The 18,217-nt window shown below is 41.4% G+C and overlaps 1 protein-coding gene across 1 annotated transcript in view; it reads left to right on the top strand.

The window, feature by feature from the left end:
- The first annotated feature begins 2,002 nt into the window (after window positions 1-2,002).
- Window positions 2,003-18,217, top strand: part of LOC124795833 (facilitated trehalose transporter Tret1-like) — a 66,078-nt gene continuing 49,863 nt past the window's right edge. Inside the window, exons 1-2 of the mRNA XM_047259916.1 lie at window positions 2,003-2,075; window positions 12,253-12,569. Coding sequence (XP_047115872.1) covers window positions 2,003-2,075; window positions 12,253-12,569 — 390 coding nt within the window. The remainder of the gene's footprint in view (window positions 2,076-12,252; window positions 12,570-18,217) is intronic.

Here is an 18,217-nt window from a genome sequence, read left to right as displayed (position 1 = left end):
AAGAAATAATTCTATTGATGAGAATAAGAATCCTAAATCACCATAGAAACGTAGGACACGTTGAGGGACATTTGTGCAGAAGAGCAGGAGAGGAAGGTGACTTAGATAATGTTATCTTATTGAAGAGCCTGTTGTTACCACATCCGATATGAGGCAGTTTGTCTTGTGCTGGAAGGTCGCGCGATACTTTGGTTCTGAAGAGAAGCAATTATTAACCAACTTTGATTCCATAATAACTGTTGGAAACACCAAATGTAGACTATCAGAAGGAAGGATAGAAACACAGCAATCAGTTGGAGCCACATTGGCTTTTATTGTTCTTGCATATTCAGGTTTCACCTGTAAACAGCTAACTCAGTACGCTTGGGTAAGTTATGATCCAACAGACTCACAGCAGTATATGTCACCATATGACTTCTGCCTATACACCAGTCAAGTCATATGGTGACATGTACTGCTGTGAGTCTGTTGGATCATAACTTACCAAGTGCACTGAATATTTATATCTGAAATATGGCTACGCCATAACAATAAGAAACCTGTGGGACAGCTTCTGACTTCTGTATTCCTACCCTTTCTTATAGAAGCAACGACTATCATTCAGAGGCGTAGCCAGTAGACACGTGGCCCACCTGATATGGATGCAGTCGTGTACACAACAGTTGCTACTCACAGTTGCTGCTTTCGTACAGGGCTGATTAAGGACACCATGCGACGTCTGGTGCAGCCGATAGATAGTGACTGGTAATGGCATGCTTAACAGCACTCCAGCAAACGTCCATCTGTCAACGTTCAGTATGACTAAAAGTAATAAGTTACAAGCAGGGAAACGGCCCTGAGGCAATTACTGAAACAACACGACTGTTGCCGTCTCCCTGTTTAGCTTTTAATGTCTTGTGGGAAGATGTAAACTGCTTGAGAACGACTTACTAAGTACCTTCAGTTAGTTTAGTTGTGGTCCAATATAAACAAATTCTGTGTGAATGAAATAAATTCTAGTAATATTTAATTACACTCCTTAAGATGTTACACGTACTCCCTTCTCTCTTGTTGGCCGAAAATGTTATGCTGAACTGTATTGCTATATACAATATATGTAGCTTATGTTAATTAGCTGTCCACACTGAATAATGTCATAAATCACCAGCAAACCAATATCGTCCCAAACTGCTCTTGAAAAGAGTAGCTATAAATAATAAGATTAAAAACAGCCGACCAGTTGCAATGGATAAAGTAATCTTTACCTAGGTTTCGACATATTTAAATCTATCTTCTTCAGAAGGCGGCAGTATTACATTAATATGGAATGATATGTCATTGTCGTTTTTACAAATATCTGCACAGATCCATTAGTCCAAAATAAAATATTTTGGACTAATGTATCTATGCAGATATTTGTAAAAACGGTGGCGTGTTTATTGCTGTTAGAAGTAGTTTATCTTGTAGCGAAATTGAAATCGGCTGTTCCTATGAGTTAGTATGGGTAGAGGTCATTCTTAGCAACCGGAATACAATAGTAATTGGATCCTTTTACCCACCTTCCAACTCAGATGATAAACTGCTTGTAAGGGTACAATACCCTGACGTAGTATCGATTATGCACTATGCAGAGATCATACATAGTTTAAGCAAAGACTGCAGTGCAGTCAACAATGTGCGAGTGGGTAAGCAGTAGTCGAGTGCTGGAGTCTGTGGGCGGAAGTCGGGTGTGAGAGGCTAGAGAGAGAGGTTGCTCAGTAGCGAGGCCGGAGATGAGTGGCAGAATGGCACACAGTGTTTGATGTTCATAAATGTTCATAAATTGAGAGATTTAGTTAATAAATTCCAGCGTTTAAGACAGGAGATGTTATCATTTAGTAGTTTTCGCAATAACGGAAGTGGAAAACAATGAGTCTCATGACAAGAAGGAAAGATATATATTATGCTAAAATAATTAAAATATAACTTCACCTACAGCGTATGCGAATAATATAGTTCGGTGCGAAACTAGGGGAGTTTACATATGGCGACGCGTGTGTCGGACATCGATTCCACAGCAATCTTCGGAAATAACGGACAAGACAACACTGCAAACGGTGAGTCCGCAGCATTTCAGCACAGCAGCGCTTCGAAATTAAGTGAACTCAACGTTGTGTAGGAATGAACAGGAATAGGAATAATCAATAGTGTTACTGACTTTTAAGTTGCGAGTGAACTTTTCAATTTAGAGCAAGCATAAGTTATAACGAACAGTGACTGTTGTGAACAGTGTTAATATGGCTAATTCAGAACAAAACGGTAGTGTTACTAAAGACGAGGGAGGACAATTTAATAACGTGGTTGACGGAGAACAGATTAATGTGATGGAAAACACTACAATTAATTCGACAGAGGACAGTGGTATTCTTAGTTTTGATTTGCCTAACAGAAGTTCAACACCGATGGTTATCCAGCAAACAGAAACTGCTATTGTCAGTAAAGACTGCATATCTCAATTGTTAGAAGTAATCAAAAATGTTCATGAGGAAAATAGACAGGCGCGTGTAGAAATAAAAGCCTTTCATAAAGAAAATAGACAGGCGCGTGTAGAACTAAAAGCTTTTCCTGAAGAAAATAGTCAGGTGCGTGTAGAAACAAGAGCGTTTCACAAGGAAAATAAAAATGTGCTTCAGGAAATAACAAAATTTTATGAGGAAACAAGAAAGTTTCATCAGCAAATCAAAAATGATTATCAGACTAACTAATGCGATTAGCAACTTGCGAACGGAACTCACCAGCTCATTTGAACAAAATCAAGATGAGCTCCGAAAAGAATGTCAAGACAAACATGAGGCCATTTGCAGCGAAATATCAGATCTTAAAATTCAAGTTAACGGATGGTGTATGCAAACGGAAGATTTTATTTGCAGACTTAATGACAAAGTTAAGGCTCAAGATGACGAAATCGTCAAAATTAAAAGTTCTTGTAAAGCCAACAAAGAGTCGATAATTAAGCTGGTTAACGGCGTACAAACGCGATGTGATGAACTAAATGTTGAGGTACATGAGATACGACAAAAGATAACGAACAACGACAGTGCCAAATGGAATTAATAAAGAAATTTTGCGCGATGAAATTAATGCAGTATTACGTGAACCAGATAACAATATTGTTCGTTTGCCGCAAGTAATTGTTGACAATGGACTGAGCGGTTGAAAACTTCACGAATATGAACCGAAATAATGCATCTACGCAGTTGCGTTCATTAGACAATTCAAACATGCGTTTCCGAGGCATTATACGGAACGTGCTAAAATTGATACTTGCGTCAGTCACATGAAGGGTGAGGCACATATTTGGAGTATAAGTGTATCCGACAATTACACCAAGTATGAAGAATTTGAAACACCATTTTTTTTTAAATTTTGGTCGAAAGAAAAACAGTGGGACATAAAATCAAAAATTCTCACACCGCCAAATTATGCAAGACATCACGGTACAATGTGTGAGTTTATGCAAAGGTACTGGAACGACAATGCATACTTGGACGATCCAGTTAAAGAAGAAGAGCTAATGCTTATATTAATCCAGAAATTACCATTTTTGATGCATGAGAAGTTAGCACTCACACCACAGTTAACAATGGAGCAAGTGTGTTTGCTAATTGCGAATGGAATTGCTCAATGCCGAACGTGAGCGACACAGTAATAACAATTACCCGAATCGTCATAACGGCCCAGCGCGGGAAGGAATCCTAAGGTACGAATGACCGAAAGTATTTGATCGCCGAAACGACGATAGACACAGGAGAAACGAATACAATGTACAAGACGGATTCAGGTCAAATCATCCGCCGAACCGGCCACACAATGACAGAGACAGGGGACAGTATCGATCGCCAGAACGTGCAAGAAGCCGCGATTCCAATCAGCGAGATTCTGAACAGTGCAACTAAGCAAAGTTTCGGAGACAACCCGCTCCGGAACTCTGTCACAGGGACAAGGGTCGGATATTATGATAAATGCCATAAAGTGTGAACATGTAAATGATGTCAACGAAGATTTGTGTCGAGAAAATGAAGAAACGAATAAAGAAATTCTGATGCCATTTGAGGAAGTCGAAGTATGTGGTATTGTTATGAATGCATTAATTGATTCAGCTAGCGAGGCAAGCGCTATTTCTGAAAATCTGTTTTCTCAATTAAACAATCTTGTCGCTATTCCCACATTTCCTGTTAACGGCGTACGTACTGTCAGTGCAGTTGGAAACCGAAGCAAACCAATTAAAGGACTAGCATTACTAAGATTTTGTATTCAAGGGGACGAATATGAGCAGAGTATGTTAATTGTTGGTTCTCTCAATGTTGGGCTAGTTCTCGGAGTTGATTGGTTGTCAGAGATGTCATGCTGTATTAATTTTGAGGAGAATTGTCTGCGGACGTAGAGAGATAATAAAGAAAAAAGAATTGTGTTCAAAGGGTTTATTATGTATAATAAGGGCGCTGCGAGCGTGAAAATAAGGATGATGCGTTATAGAGGAGAATATGAAGCTGTCACTTTAAACAATTCAGAGAACTGCGCTAAGCTGCAGGACAGGAACGAGGAGGATACTCTAAATCGTATTCAAACCGAGATTCGAGCGTTAGTGGACTTGACTGAAGCTGAACGAGAAGAACTGAGGGAACTACTGAGATGCTACGTCGATATATTTTCAAAGATACCAGGATTAATTAAAGGATATGTTTGTAAAATTAAAGTAAAGGACCATGAATCATTTCGCAGTAACTCATACGCAATAGCATTGGCAAAAAGGGAAGCTGTTAACAAGGAAATACAGAGGATGTTGAATAATCAAATAATTGAGGGCTCAGATACCGAATATTCAAACCCAATACATGCTGTAGCAAAGAAGGATGGCACAGTTCGCACTGTTCTTGACGCCCGTGCAATAAATCGCATAATTTTACCACAGCGTGATCAGTCAGAAAACCTGGAGTTTTTGTTACAAAGATTCAAAGGAGTCAAATATCTATGTAGCCTTGATTTGACTAGTAGTTACCGGCAGTTAATACTAGAAGAGAATAGTGGAAAGTATACAGCATTTCTTTGTAATGGTAGAAGTTACCAATTTCAGAGAATGCCTTTTGCTCTCTATTTCTTCAGCGGCTTTTATGAGAGCACTGAATAAAGTTTTAGGCGAAGATTTGTTGAAATATTTAACGCTTTATGTTGACGATATCTTGATTAGCACAGCTTAATGGGAAGAACATTTGGAAATTATTCATCGGATACTTGAAGCATTTAGGAAAGCTGGAGTGACTGTTAACCTGGAAAAATCGGAGTTCGTCAAGTCGCAAATCAAATTCCTTGGGCAAATTATTTCGTCGCAAGGGATTGAACCGGATCCAACAAAAAAGGACACAGTAAGAAATTTTCTGTCACCTAAGTGCCGTAAGCAGCTTAAGTTTCTTTAATTTTTATCGTCGTTTTCTTTCTGGATGCTGCCTATCTTCTCCTGTCTTAATGGACTTGCTGAAAAAGGATGCTATATGGAAATGGACTCATGAACATCAGGAAGCGTTTGATTCAATAAAAAACCAACTGTGTGAAACATTTATCCTTCACCACCCTGATTTAAGTGAAAAGTTTTACCTTGGCACCGATTCATGTGATTATGCGCTTGGCGCAGAGTTATATCAATTAATTGAAGCCGCGCACTCACAAGCTGGGAGCGAAAATATACCGTTACGGAAAGAGAAGCACTTGCCATCGTTCGGAGCTTCGAAAAGTTTCGTTTTTATCTATTTGGAAGGCATACTGTCGTAGTGACAGATCACAAAGCATTATCATTCTTGATGAATTCCAAATTGATGCACAATAGGTTAACCCGGTAGTCGTTAATGCTTAAGCAATACAGTTTTGAGATTCAGTACATACCAAGAAAGCAGAATGTCGTACCGGATGCGCTGTCAAGACTATCAGAAGGACAAGACTCAGTTAATGTTGCGCATCCACGCCAGAAAGATATAAGGATTCATTTTATGCGAGGAGTCGAAGGCGAGCGTCATATACGCGATTCTGCGCAACATCAAACAGGAACAGGACGCAGACGAAATATTGAGAATGGTTAAAGAAAAATATGATGATCCGAATGCCGAGAGTAGTGGCAAGATACGTCAATATTATTTAAAACAAGATGGTATCCTTTACAGGTGAAGCAACTTGAATTCTGATCATTAGAGGCTATTTATACCCAAACATGTAGTGGATGAATTAATAAAATACGTTCACGTGAGCTATGCTCATTTTGGGCCACGTAAATGTGTACTAAAATTGCAAGAGAACGTCATCTTCGATAACATGGCACGAAAAGTACAATCAATTCTAAAATCTTGCGATCTCTATCAAAAAACTAAAGCGTGGGAAGAAACATAAAAGAGTGATAGAACGATTGACAGATTTTGAAACAGTAATTAATAGTTTGTCGCATGATTCAACAGGATTGCCGCCATGTACAGTTCTCTTTGGAAAGAAACCTGACAGTATCTTTCATGAATACATTTCCTTTCCGCAAGAAAAGGAAATTACGCAAGAGGAGCGCTTTAAAATCGCGTTGGAGACGAGTGAAGCCCATTACGTACAAAGTCGGTGATTTAGTACTTATTCGAACTCATACGAAATCATCAAGTGCAAATGAAGAGATAAAAAAGTTTCATCACTACTACAGAGGACCATTCAAAATTAGAAAACTTGTTCACCATAATTCGGTTGAAACTGAAATGGTACAGTCCGGTCAGTATCATAGCCTACAACATGTAGAAAACATTAAACCGTATCATCTATAAGAAGTGTTGCAAGCTAAGAGATGCTATGTAGAAAAAATGAATACTGTGTTATTTGTGTACATATCATTTTGCATGTGTGAAAATAAATGGACAATAGTCAGTAGCTATTGTGAGTTAGTTATAGTGGACAGTAGTAGGTAGCTACTGTGAGCTAGATGCAATCGGTTTTAAGCATTTTATGCCGTCACGTAAAAATTGTGCAGTGCTTGAGTCAGAGACACGTTTATAAGGAATAATAGGAACGCGTGGAGCGAGTGTTATGGTTTACTACGGACTGATTGACGTGCGCGCGCAGTGTATTTTGTTTCCCCACTACTGTAATTCCGTTTTGTGTTTTATATTGGCGAGCCGATGTGGAGCCATCGACGTGAAGCGATGGGTGCGCAGCGCGGTCGTCACATGTTACAACTGCAGTAGAGGATGTACCAACCCCTACAAGGACCTAGCACGCAGCGCGACTGTCACCTGTTCCAGCGCTGCGCTATTCTGTCAGGTTGGCGAGCTGTGTGGGACGCGGAACCATGGGATGCTGACGTCAGCGGCCAGCTGATCAACAACAACAAGCTTCACGGCGCGAGAGTCGCTGTTATGACGCTGTTACTACAATTCCACCAATTTACAGAGACAACGAGTCTACAGTCCCCAGCGGCTTGGATGCCACAGCCCTCTCATTCATCGAAAGCTACGAATACGTGTGTTTTGCATCGCATCATATTGGGAAGTGAAAAAACAGAGTAAACAGTGAAAGTGTTATTGTTATTGTGGTGGTATACCCCCGGCGGCATCGATGCCACAGCTCAGTGCGTAGTGAAACAGCGTGTTTGCGTGTGATTTACGACTCAACATATAGGCAGGGATCTAAAGCAGAGTAATTAGATATGAAGTGCTACGTAAAAAAATGTATTTTCCAAGGTGATTATTTGTTTATAGATTACTTTCCAAGGTGTGTGCCTTTTGTCAAATTTCTTGTATGAGTAACCCTGTAAACTGTGTGCCATAAATATAACAGAATCGCATTTTCCAAATGTGCTGCCACTTGGAGTGTTAATTTATGTGGGGTAGTAATAGTATATTTTCCTGTGAATATTGTGTAGTAGTAGAGATGTCTGTTTATTACTTTGTTTATTTTTTGATCACTTTTCATCCAGTTAGGCCTATGTTTCTATTCATTCAGTACATTGACTACCTGATCATTAGTATTTAATACATTACAAAAAAAATCATGAACAAGCTAATAGACATTTGTTATTCGTGTATCACAGTTAGCTATACTATTTATTTGGGATCTTACAGCATTGTGTTTCATGTTGCAGTGTGCACAAGCATTTGCGATTAACCTGACTTATCTTGTTGCTAATTAGTGAGTGATTTAATGATATAATTTGATTAATGTACTGTGATTAAGTGATACTTGAATTTCTTAAACACGATTTTCCTCACACAAATGAGAATTATTCTTAATGACATGAGGTTCTCCATAAATAAGCAAATAGTTTTGACTAAATAATGTAATTTTACATTTTTTTCTTCTTTGTCTTTCTATATATTTTTCTACTGTAATATTCAAATCTAATATCACTATTACATTTTTTCATATTAAAGTATTGTTTTGGTGGGGATATGTAAGGGTACAGTACCCTTACGTAGTATCGATTATGCACTATGCAGAGATCATACGTGGTTTAAGCAAAGACTGCAGTGCAGTCAACAATGTGGGAATGGGTAAGCAGTAGTTGAGTGTTGGAGTCTGTGGGTGAAAGTCGGGTGTGAGAGGCGAGAGAGAGAGGTTGCTCGGTAGCGAGGCCCGAGATGAGTGGCACAATGGCACACAGTGTTTGATGTTCATAAATGTTTATAAATTGAGTCATTTAATTAATAAGTTCCAGCTTTTAAGAAAGGAGATGTTATCATTTAATAATTTTCACAGTAATGGAAATGGACAACAATGAGTCTCATGACAAGGAGGAAAGATATATATTATGCAAAAATAATTAAAATATAACTTCACCTACAGCGTATGCGAATAATATAGTTTGGTGCGAGACTGGGGGGAGGTTTACATGCTGAAATGTTCAAAGGAAATTTGAGTTGAATTTCAAACACCTACCCGAGTCAAACAATTGAAGTTTGTGGTGAGTTCAATTTGCACTCGATATGTCGGCAAAAACACATGTTTAAATACAGAGGTACACATAAAGCATCGTCCGAAATTGTGCTAAACACATTCTCTGAAAATTATTTCGATCAGTCAGCTCATGAGCCCACACGGTTTGTGGAAACACACTTGACCTCCTAGCAACAAGTAATCCTGAGCTAATAACGAGTATCTAAATGGAGACAGGGATAAGTGAATACAGGGTTGTCGTAGTGAGACTGAATATTTTAACTCCCAAATCCTCCTAAAATAAACGAAAAATATACCTGCGCAAAGAGGCAAATAAAAATTCACTTGTATTCTTCCTGAGAGAAAATCTCCACTGCTTCCAAATTAGCAATGTACCGGTAAGGGTAGACCAGATGTGGGTTGAATTCAGAGGAATAGTATCGACAGCAACTGAGAGATTTATACCAAATAAATTCGACTGAAGTGATCACCCTTGGTACACAAAACAGGTCAGAACACCGTTGCAGGAACACTGTAAAAGGCATGCCAAATTCAAACAAACTCCACAGTTCCAAGATCGGCGATCTTTTACAGAGTCTCGAAATTTAGCGTGGGCTTCAATCCAAGATGCTTGTAACAGTTTCCACAACGAAACCTTGTCTTGAAGCCTGACAGAGAATCGAAAGAGGTTCTGGTAGTATGTAAAGTACGAATGCTAGCGGCAAGACACAATCAATGCCTTCTCTGCGCGATAGGAATGGAAATATTATCGACGAGGGTGCTGGTAAGACAGTAATACTAAACACAGCATATAGAAATTCCTTCACTAAAGAAGACGAAGTGAATTTTCCAGAATTCAAATCAAGAACAGCTACCAACATGAGTAACTTAGATTTAGGAATTACACTTACAAACAACTTCAATTGGAAAGAACAGAAAGAAAATGTTGCTGGGAAGGCGAGCCTAAGACTGCTTTCTATTGGCAGAACACTTAGAAGATACGATAGCTTCACTAAAGAGACTGACTACAGTGCGCCTGTCCGTCCTCTTTTGGAGTGCTGCTGTGCAGTGTTGGATTATTACCAGATAGGAATAATGGAGTATATCAAGAAAGTTCTGAAAGAGCAGCATGTATTGTATTATCGAGAAATACGAGAGTGTCACTGACAGGATACAGGTTTTGCAAAGGACATCATGAAGACAAAGGCGTTTTTTGTGATGGCGGAATCTTCTCACGAAATTTCAGTCACCAACTTTCTCCTCCAAATGCGAAAAATATTGTTGGCACCGATGTACATAGGAAGAAACGACCTTCACAATAAAATAAGGTCGACCAGAGATCGCACAGAAAGATACAGTGTTTGTCTTTCCTGTGTGCTGTTAGATACTGGAATAATAGAGTATTACTGTGACGGTGGTTCGATGACCCTGTGCCAAGAAATCAAGTGTGATTGTCGGCAGCTCGTTGTCTCGCGGCCGCGTTCTCGCTTCCCGAGCACGGGGTCCTGGGTTCGATTCCTGGCGTGTTCAGGGATTTTCACCTGCCTCGAGATGACTGGGTGCCTGTGTTGTCTTCACAATTTCATCATCATTCATGAAAAGTGGCGAGATTGGGCTGAGCAAAGGTTGGGAATTTGTACGGGCGCTGATAACTGCACAGCTGAGCGCCCAAAATCTAAACATCATCATTATCATTATCAAGTGATGTCATTGGAGGGTGATAACAGAATGTAATCAAATAGTAATGTTTTTATTAACGTATGTCAGTTCACAATGACTGCTCATACAGAGGTCTTTCTAGCTTCGTTTCTTTCCAGTTAACATGGTGCTGGACTCTCATGTTCTCTGTGTGATTTCCGTGTGCATAGGAAATCACAGAGCGCTGGGTTTCGTACAGGTAGGGAACTGATTGTAATGGTATAAGTTGCATTTTGTGCCATTAGTCCAGGCTAGAATCTCAGGTGTCTTTTTTGATGGGAGCTGGGGCTCCAGGGCTAGTCTTTTACAACCACAGCCTGCCCAGTGGTCAAATGAGGGCAGGAGGCGACTCAAGCAGCTCGAGAGTAACGCTTTCTCGTATTTTGCAGAGAGTATTTTTAATACAAACACCTTACAGTTTTAGAAGAAAACAGTTTGCCAAAAACAATGGCTTAGGTTTATCAGCAGTTTTCCAATTTCAGAGGACTTCTGATGTGAGGCTAATTGCTGGGCACGAAAATGCGCCATTAGTGAATTTGTCATTGATGTCACAGAGATGGAACTGAAATGGCAGAGTTATCAGGACATAGAAGGACACTGTGCAGTGTGATTTTCATTTTATATCGATGCACTGTGTTGGAGGGATTTTGTGCGCTTGAAGGAACACCGCAATTGCGTAGCCACGTACGCATTTTCTGCTATTGCCGGCATGTACTGTTTGGTGCGAAGAAATGGCCAGTCATAATATTGCGTAAAAATATTTAAAAAATTTGTTGGTACACGTGAAAGACGGTGCATAGGAGTCCAAGGCCAGACACGCTAGTGAGAGTATCTTTAGATTTGTTCAGTAATGTGGAGCTCCCTGCCTCTTGAACATATCAGCCGCAAATGTTGGATATGGACAATAGCATGCTTCTTAGCAAACGAGTTGGCTCCATAGTTGTTGTGACTATGATGGGCTCAAATGGCTCTTAGCACTATGAGACTCAACGTGCGTTTCTAGGCGCTTCAGTCTGGTACTGTGTGACTGCTACAGTCGCAGGTTCGAATCCTGCCTCGGGCATGGATGTGTGTGATGTCCATAGGTTAGTTAGGTTTAAGTAGTTCTAAGTTCTAGGGGACTGACGACCATAGATGTTAAGTCCCATAGTGCTCAGAGCTATTTGAACCATTTTTGAACTATGGGACTTAACATCTGAGGTCATCAGTCCCCTACACCTTAGAACTACTTAAACCTAACCTACCTAAGGACATCACATACATCCATGCCTGAGGCAGGATTCGAACCTCCGACTGTAGCGGTCGCACAGTTCCAGTCTGTAGCGCCTAGAACCACTCGGCCACACCGACTGGCTGACTATGGTGGGACCCCTTGGCCTCTACCGCCGCCATTCACACGGTGGTGGCATTTTTCAAGGTTGTCGGTGTATAATTATGGTGAACATAATTAGCAGCACCAGTGCGTTAGGGCATTCTCTTCGTCCGTTCTTTGGAAATCAGTCTGAGGTTTTCTACATGAGCACTTGCCTTTATACACTCTGTCAGCTTCCCTACAGTAATCGTCAAAGTCGACCATCTCAAGATGGATAAATTTATGAGCATAGGAAGTGACGTCTGTTGAGTACGGTAGTGTCTGTGTATGTACAGCGTCGCTGGTGTACCTGGTGGTCGGGGTGTGCATCGGCTGGAGTTCGCCGCTCGTGCCACGGCTGCAGCAGAACACGTCGCACATCGTCATCACGGCGGACGAGGGCTCGTGGCTGGCGTCGACCGTCGGGCTGGTGGCGGCGCCACCGTCGCTGCTGGCCGGCGTGCTGGTGGACGTGGTGGGCCGGCGCAGGATGCTGCTCGCCTGCGCCCTGCCCTTCCTCGTCACCGCCGTCTGGCAGCGCTTCGCCTCCTCCTTCTGGGAGCTGCTCGCCAGCAACATCCTCTCCGGCGTTGCGATCGGCTTCATCGTCCCCGTGAGTACAAAACACACACTCATCCTACCGATGTCATCCATTGGATTTGATTAGTGACGTCGTCATAATGGGGGATATAGACTCCTCACCGAAATCCAACATCGTTAACAAATATGTCTGAGAATGCCGCGCGCAGGTTTACTGTTTATGGGGTGAGGTCTCAGTGCTTGGTTCCTCTTTGAGCTAGGGACATGAGCTAAAAAGTTTTCTGTTTAGCCTGGACCAACGACTATCTGTATACCCATTCGAACATCTCTCTTATTGTAGGGGTGTTACAATATAGTAAGCAAGGTCTGAAGACGAACAGGAGCTGGCACTAAGGTAGATTGTGGGAATCGATTATTTCCGTTTACAGAAGCTCGTAATTGGCTGAAATTAATGCTCAACTAATGGCATCATTTGTACGTGCACTGTTTGGGTTTTACGTCAACATACATGATAAAACACTTGTTTTTCTATGAGCTTTTCAAAGCACGCCAATTCTGCACATCTAACTTGTAAGAATCGGTTAATACTTTGCACTAAGATGAAAAAACTCAAAACAAATTTTTTTCCCAATTATCGTTACGCAATGCCGAGATACGATGGTTCAAAGTTGAGATAAATTTAGCACGTCAAAATAATTCTTACAGAACTGAATGCGCGCTGTGGCTCCCATAGTGGTTTAAAGTGCTTCAAATAAGTATAAAACGCATCTTTATGATCAAAAAGAAAACTCTGTTTCATTCGGATTTTGATTACAGAAAACATAGCTTTCTGTGAGTTTCCCTAGCGCACCACTCCTAAATTTCAGAGTTGTGCGTATCGGCTCAAATTTTGTAAGAATGAAGGCAAATACGTGTAGTTATCGATCTTCCTGTTATTCTGGGATACTCTTATCCGTTGCCACGATATAACCGACATGGTTCGAAAGACAGTAAATAACGTATATCGCATCAGTCGTCCCCAGAGTAAACAAAAATCTACATCGGTTACCGGGCTATGGCTGTCTAATGTCAAAATTATGGTACAGTAAACGGTGGGAAGCAAAATGAAGAATGCTCCTGTCATAGCACAAAAAATGCGAATAGGTGCTGGGCCGAGCTACGGATCAAAAAGAAAGGACCTAACATTTCGGGTTACCTGGCAGCTTCAAGAATATTTGTGCAGGGTGTACACAAAGTCCGGGAAGACTTCCAATTATCTATTGCACAAGAACCAAACATTGTACACATATCATACATATGCCAGTTTGAAGAGAAACCCATAAAGCATTTTTTCGTATGTACCGCCACAAGGTAGTTTGGTAATTTGCTGATAGTCAGTGCTTGTCACAAAATAGGTCAGTGCTACTCAAGGGGACAGCTGTTTCATGAAATGGCCTTTCCAGTCATCAGATCTCACTCCGCATTTTTTTTTTTTTTTTTTTTTTGTGGGGACACATTAAAGATCTAGTCTACTAGTGTATGAACCGCCTCTACCATGAGATGTAGCAGAGATCCGGAACAAAATACGGGAAGCAACTGCAACCGTCAACGATGCCAAGCTGGGACGGGTATGGCAAGAATTCGATTACCGTATTGACGTCTGACGAGTCACTCATAGTTCGCATATGGAATGTTTGTAAAAAAAAAGAAAAAAAATGCTTTCAGAGTTTCTCTTCAAAATGCAATATGTATGACATCTGTACAATGATTAGTTCTTGTGCAATAAATAATTGAAAGTGTTTCCAGTCTCTAGGTACATTCTGTATTAGAGCGTCTTGATATATTCGCGCATTTGTACGACTTAAGCCTACTTCTCCAGTGCAGTGAGCTCCGTTTGCTGCAACAATTTACATATATACAGAGGGACAATTATTGAAACATAGGGAATAAAATCGTCATAACTTCTGAAGGGTTTGCGTTAGCACATTGAAACTGCATTGTTGATCGGGGCATGATGGGACTTAATATGCGCATTGTTGTTTGGCTTAGCGATAAAGCCCACTTGTATTTGTGTGGGTTCGTCAATAAGCAAAATTAGCGGATTTGGGTGAATGAGAATCCGCATTTCGCGATCGAGGAGTCTCTTCACCCTCAGCGGGTGACTGTCTGCTGTGCAATGTCCAGCCACGGAATACTCGGTGCGATATACGTTGATCGCACGGTCATTAGCAAACGGTACGTGAAGGTTCTGGAAAATGATTTCATCCCCATTACACAAACTGACTCTGATTTTGACAATAAGTAGTTCATGCAAGACGGAGCTCGACCCCATCGAAGCAGGAGAGTGTTTAATGTCCTGGAGGAGCACTTTGGAGACCGCATTCTGGCTCTCTGATACCCACAGGTCACTGGCGTGGGCCTCGATGGGCTATATTAAAGACAAGGTGTACAGCAATAACCTCAAAACCACTGCTGAGCTGGAAACAGCCATTCAGGAGGTCTTCAACAGCATCAGTGTTCGGACACTTTAGTGGGTCCTGCAGAATTTCGCTATTCGTTTGTGCCATACCATCGGCAATAATGGCAAGCATATCGAACATGTCGTAACCCAAATACGAGTATCTGTAGTGACGTCCGCATGTTTGTAACTAATTTACGTTCTTTTCATATACTTAAATAATTGTCATCCAGAACATTCGCCAAACACAGTAAACGACATACGAGTATTGTATCATATAGCTGAAGAGCATACATATAATGAGTAAAAAAAATTCTGAGACAAAACTTCTGGAGGCTGGAAATTTTTCGTGGTGGGATGACCTCAAGTATCACGTTACTTTACTTGACACAATAAATGAATTGTTCAAATGTGTGTGAAATCTTATGTGACTTAACTGATAAGGTCATCAGTCCCTAAGCTTACACACTACTTAACCTAAATTATCCTGAGGACAAACACACACACCCATGCCCGAGGGAGGACTCGAACCTCCGCTGGGACCAGCCGCCCAGTCCATGACTGCAGCGCCTTCGACCGCTCGGCTAAACGATAAATGACATGACATGGATAGTAATACTAACAAGCAAAAAAGCGCAATATGTCAAGATCTTTTGATTTAAATGTCTTTGAATCTGCCAGATAAATCGAAAAGCTATTTCCTTTCTTTTACATCCATAGCTCTGCATTGGACCTATTTTCCTCTTTTGTGCAATGTTAAGAGCATTTTTTTATTGCGGTGCGTAAAATATGATCAATAATAATCAGTTAACGAAATGTAGTCACCTCGAAAGGAATGTAGCTGTAAGCGGCAAACTTGGTGATGCAGTTAGTCACTCTCTACGTACTCACTCCTTCACTACGACACATTTTTCCTAGCGATGGGAGACTGGCGGATCTTTGGTTGCAGAAATACGCATTTGGGCTTGTTAGCAAACGTCGCCATTCTGGAAATGCGTACCACTTAATGGTTTCCTCAACCGAGGAGAGAGGAAGAAGTCACCGGGTGCCATATCGGAAAAATACAAAACGAGTTGCTAGTTCAGACTCTGTAGCTCGAGGGACGTCGAGCGGCCGCCGGGTCATCTCCTGACATGGCAGCTGCATACAGATGCGGTATGGAGGTGAATTTGATCACCATGCCGCATGCCGATGTCTAGACCGTTTTCCCACCTTTCCAGACTTTGGAGTCGCTACATCTCAATCAAGTAGCTTCTCAGTGGGCATCATGAGGATCAGAGCACCTTGTAATAGTCCCCCCACTTCGAAAATGTTCTAGGCAGTACCAGGACTCGAACCTGGGCCTTCCGCATGCCAGCCTTCTGCACTGACCACTCAGCTATGGAGGCGAACTCGGAATCACGCAGGTTGTGAGGAAAAGTTTGATGACCGAAACAAGCAGCATGCGCGACTGTGTCCTGTGAAGAATAAGTGGGGCGTTACAGTAGAAAAAACACCCGCTTTGGTTACCCAACTAGCTGAGTGATATGCGCTTATGACTACCGTGCAGCTGGCCTGTGTTCGATTCTCAGATTGGTCACAGACAATCTCTGCTCGTCCACTGACACGCAGTGCGCCAATTTGGCGTCAACTCAAAAGACTTGCAATTCGGCGGCCGAACTTCCCTAGGTAGGGACTCCCAGCCATCAATGCCATACAATCACGCAATCACCCACTTGGGAGACTCCCAAGACGTTTCCTGTTGATAAATTCCTGTAATCTCGTTGCAAAATTTCGGTAGCGAGCGTATGCGACAGCTTGCCCCTTACGATACCTCAGCCCCACACTATGGCAGTCCCAAGAAACAGCATCATCTTCACTTTATCGGCGCTGGTGAGTCCATATTTTAACTGCCAACATTTACTATGACTATTAACTCAGCACTCAACCATTGTAATTAGGTGACTAGAGACGTCAATGAGGTTGGCCTGACATAGCTGCAATACTTCCTCTTCTGGCTCGGTTCGGTCGGCAGTTTGAATGATATAAGTGGCCGCGGAATCCAACGGACGGGGACTACTTTCATGTTCTACATGTCGAGCAAGATACTGAAAACTGTTCTATCAGTGGTTTTAACTTTTCACGCCAGTGCGGCGATTGCGATACGCCGGACCTCGACCTTAAGACGTCTGTTCCTCTTACGATTCACGGTTCTGCGCAGACAAAGGTCTCCTACTTATTTCTTCGCTATTAAGAGATGTCGGACCACATCTGAAGTTTCTGCGCTACCTGACGACTCTGCCGTATGACTGTGCGTTGTTGCTAAACATTACTACCCGCTCAGCATGAACAGTTGCGGTGTTGTTCCCCTTCAAATGCAGAAAACGGAACACAGCACGATTCTCAGCTTCACCAATGTGCTGCGCTTTTTTGTCTTGGTTGCTCTAGTGGTGTGACATGCTACTGTAGAGCAGGTTTTCTGTGTGCACCAGAATCAAAAACATGTACCTAAAAAAAGGTACATTACTTGAATTTATTTTTTGTAGATTATAGCTAAAACCTTATGCTTACTTATCGTAATTTATTTTTTATAGATTATAGCTAAAACCTTATGCTTACTTATCGTAGGAACACTAGCAATGTCGCTGCTCTGCAAGAAAGCTTTAATTTTCCGCGGACGGTGAAATACGGTGTAAATGCACTTATTTGTAGATTTCCAGAAGGCTCTCGACATCGTTCAGTACAAGCGCTTCTAACCAAACTGTGTGCCTATGGAGTAACGGCTCAGTTGTGCGACTGGATTCGTGATTTCCTGTCAGAAACGTCACAGATCGTAGTAATTGGCGCAAAGTCATAGAGTAAAATCGAAGTAATATCCGGTGTTCCCCAAGATAGTGTTACAGGCCCTCTGTTGTTCCCGATGTACATAACGACATAGGAGACAATCTGAATAGCCGTCTTAGATTGTTTGTAGATGGTGCTGTCATTTACCCACTTTAAAGTCATCAGATGACCAAAACGAATCGCAAAATGATTTAGATAAGATATCTGTATGGTGCGAAAAGTGGCAATTGACCTTGGATAAAGAAATGTGTGAAGTTATTCACATGAGTATTGAAGGAAATTCGCTAAATTTTGATTACGCGATAAGTCACACAAATCTGAAGGCTGTAAATTCAACTAAATACTTAGGGATTACAATTACAAATAACCTAAATTTGAAAGACCACATAGATAATGTTGTGGGTAGAGCAAACCAAAGACTGCGATATATTGGCAGAAGACTTAGAAGGTGCAACAGGTCT

Source organism: Schistocerca piceifrons, chromosome 4 (genome assembly GCF_021461385.2).
Source record: "Schistocerca piceifrons isolate TAMUIC-IGC-003096 chromosome 4, iqSchPice1.1, whole genome shotgun sequence".
Lineage (NCBI taxonomy): Eukaryota > Metazoa > Arthropoda > Insecta > Orthoptera > Acrididae > Schistocerca > Schistocerca piceifrons.
This window is presented reverse-complemented; position numbering and strand designations above follow the sequence as displayed.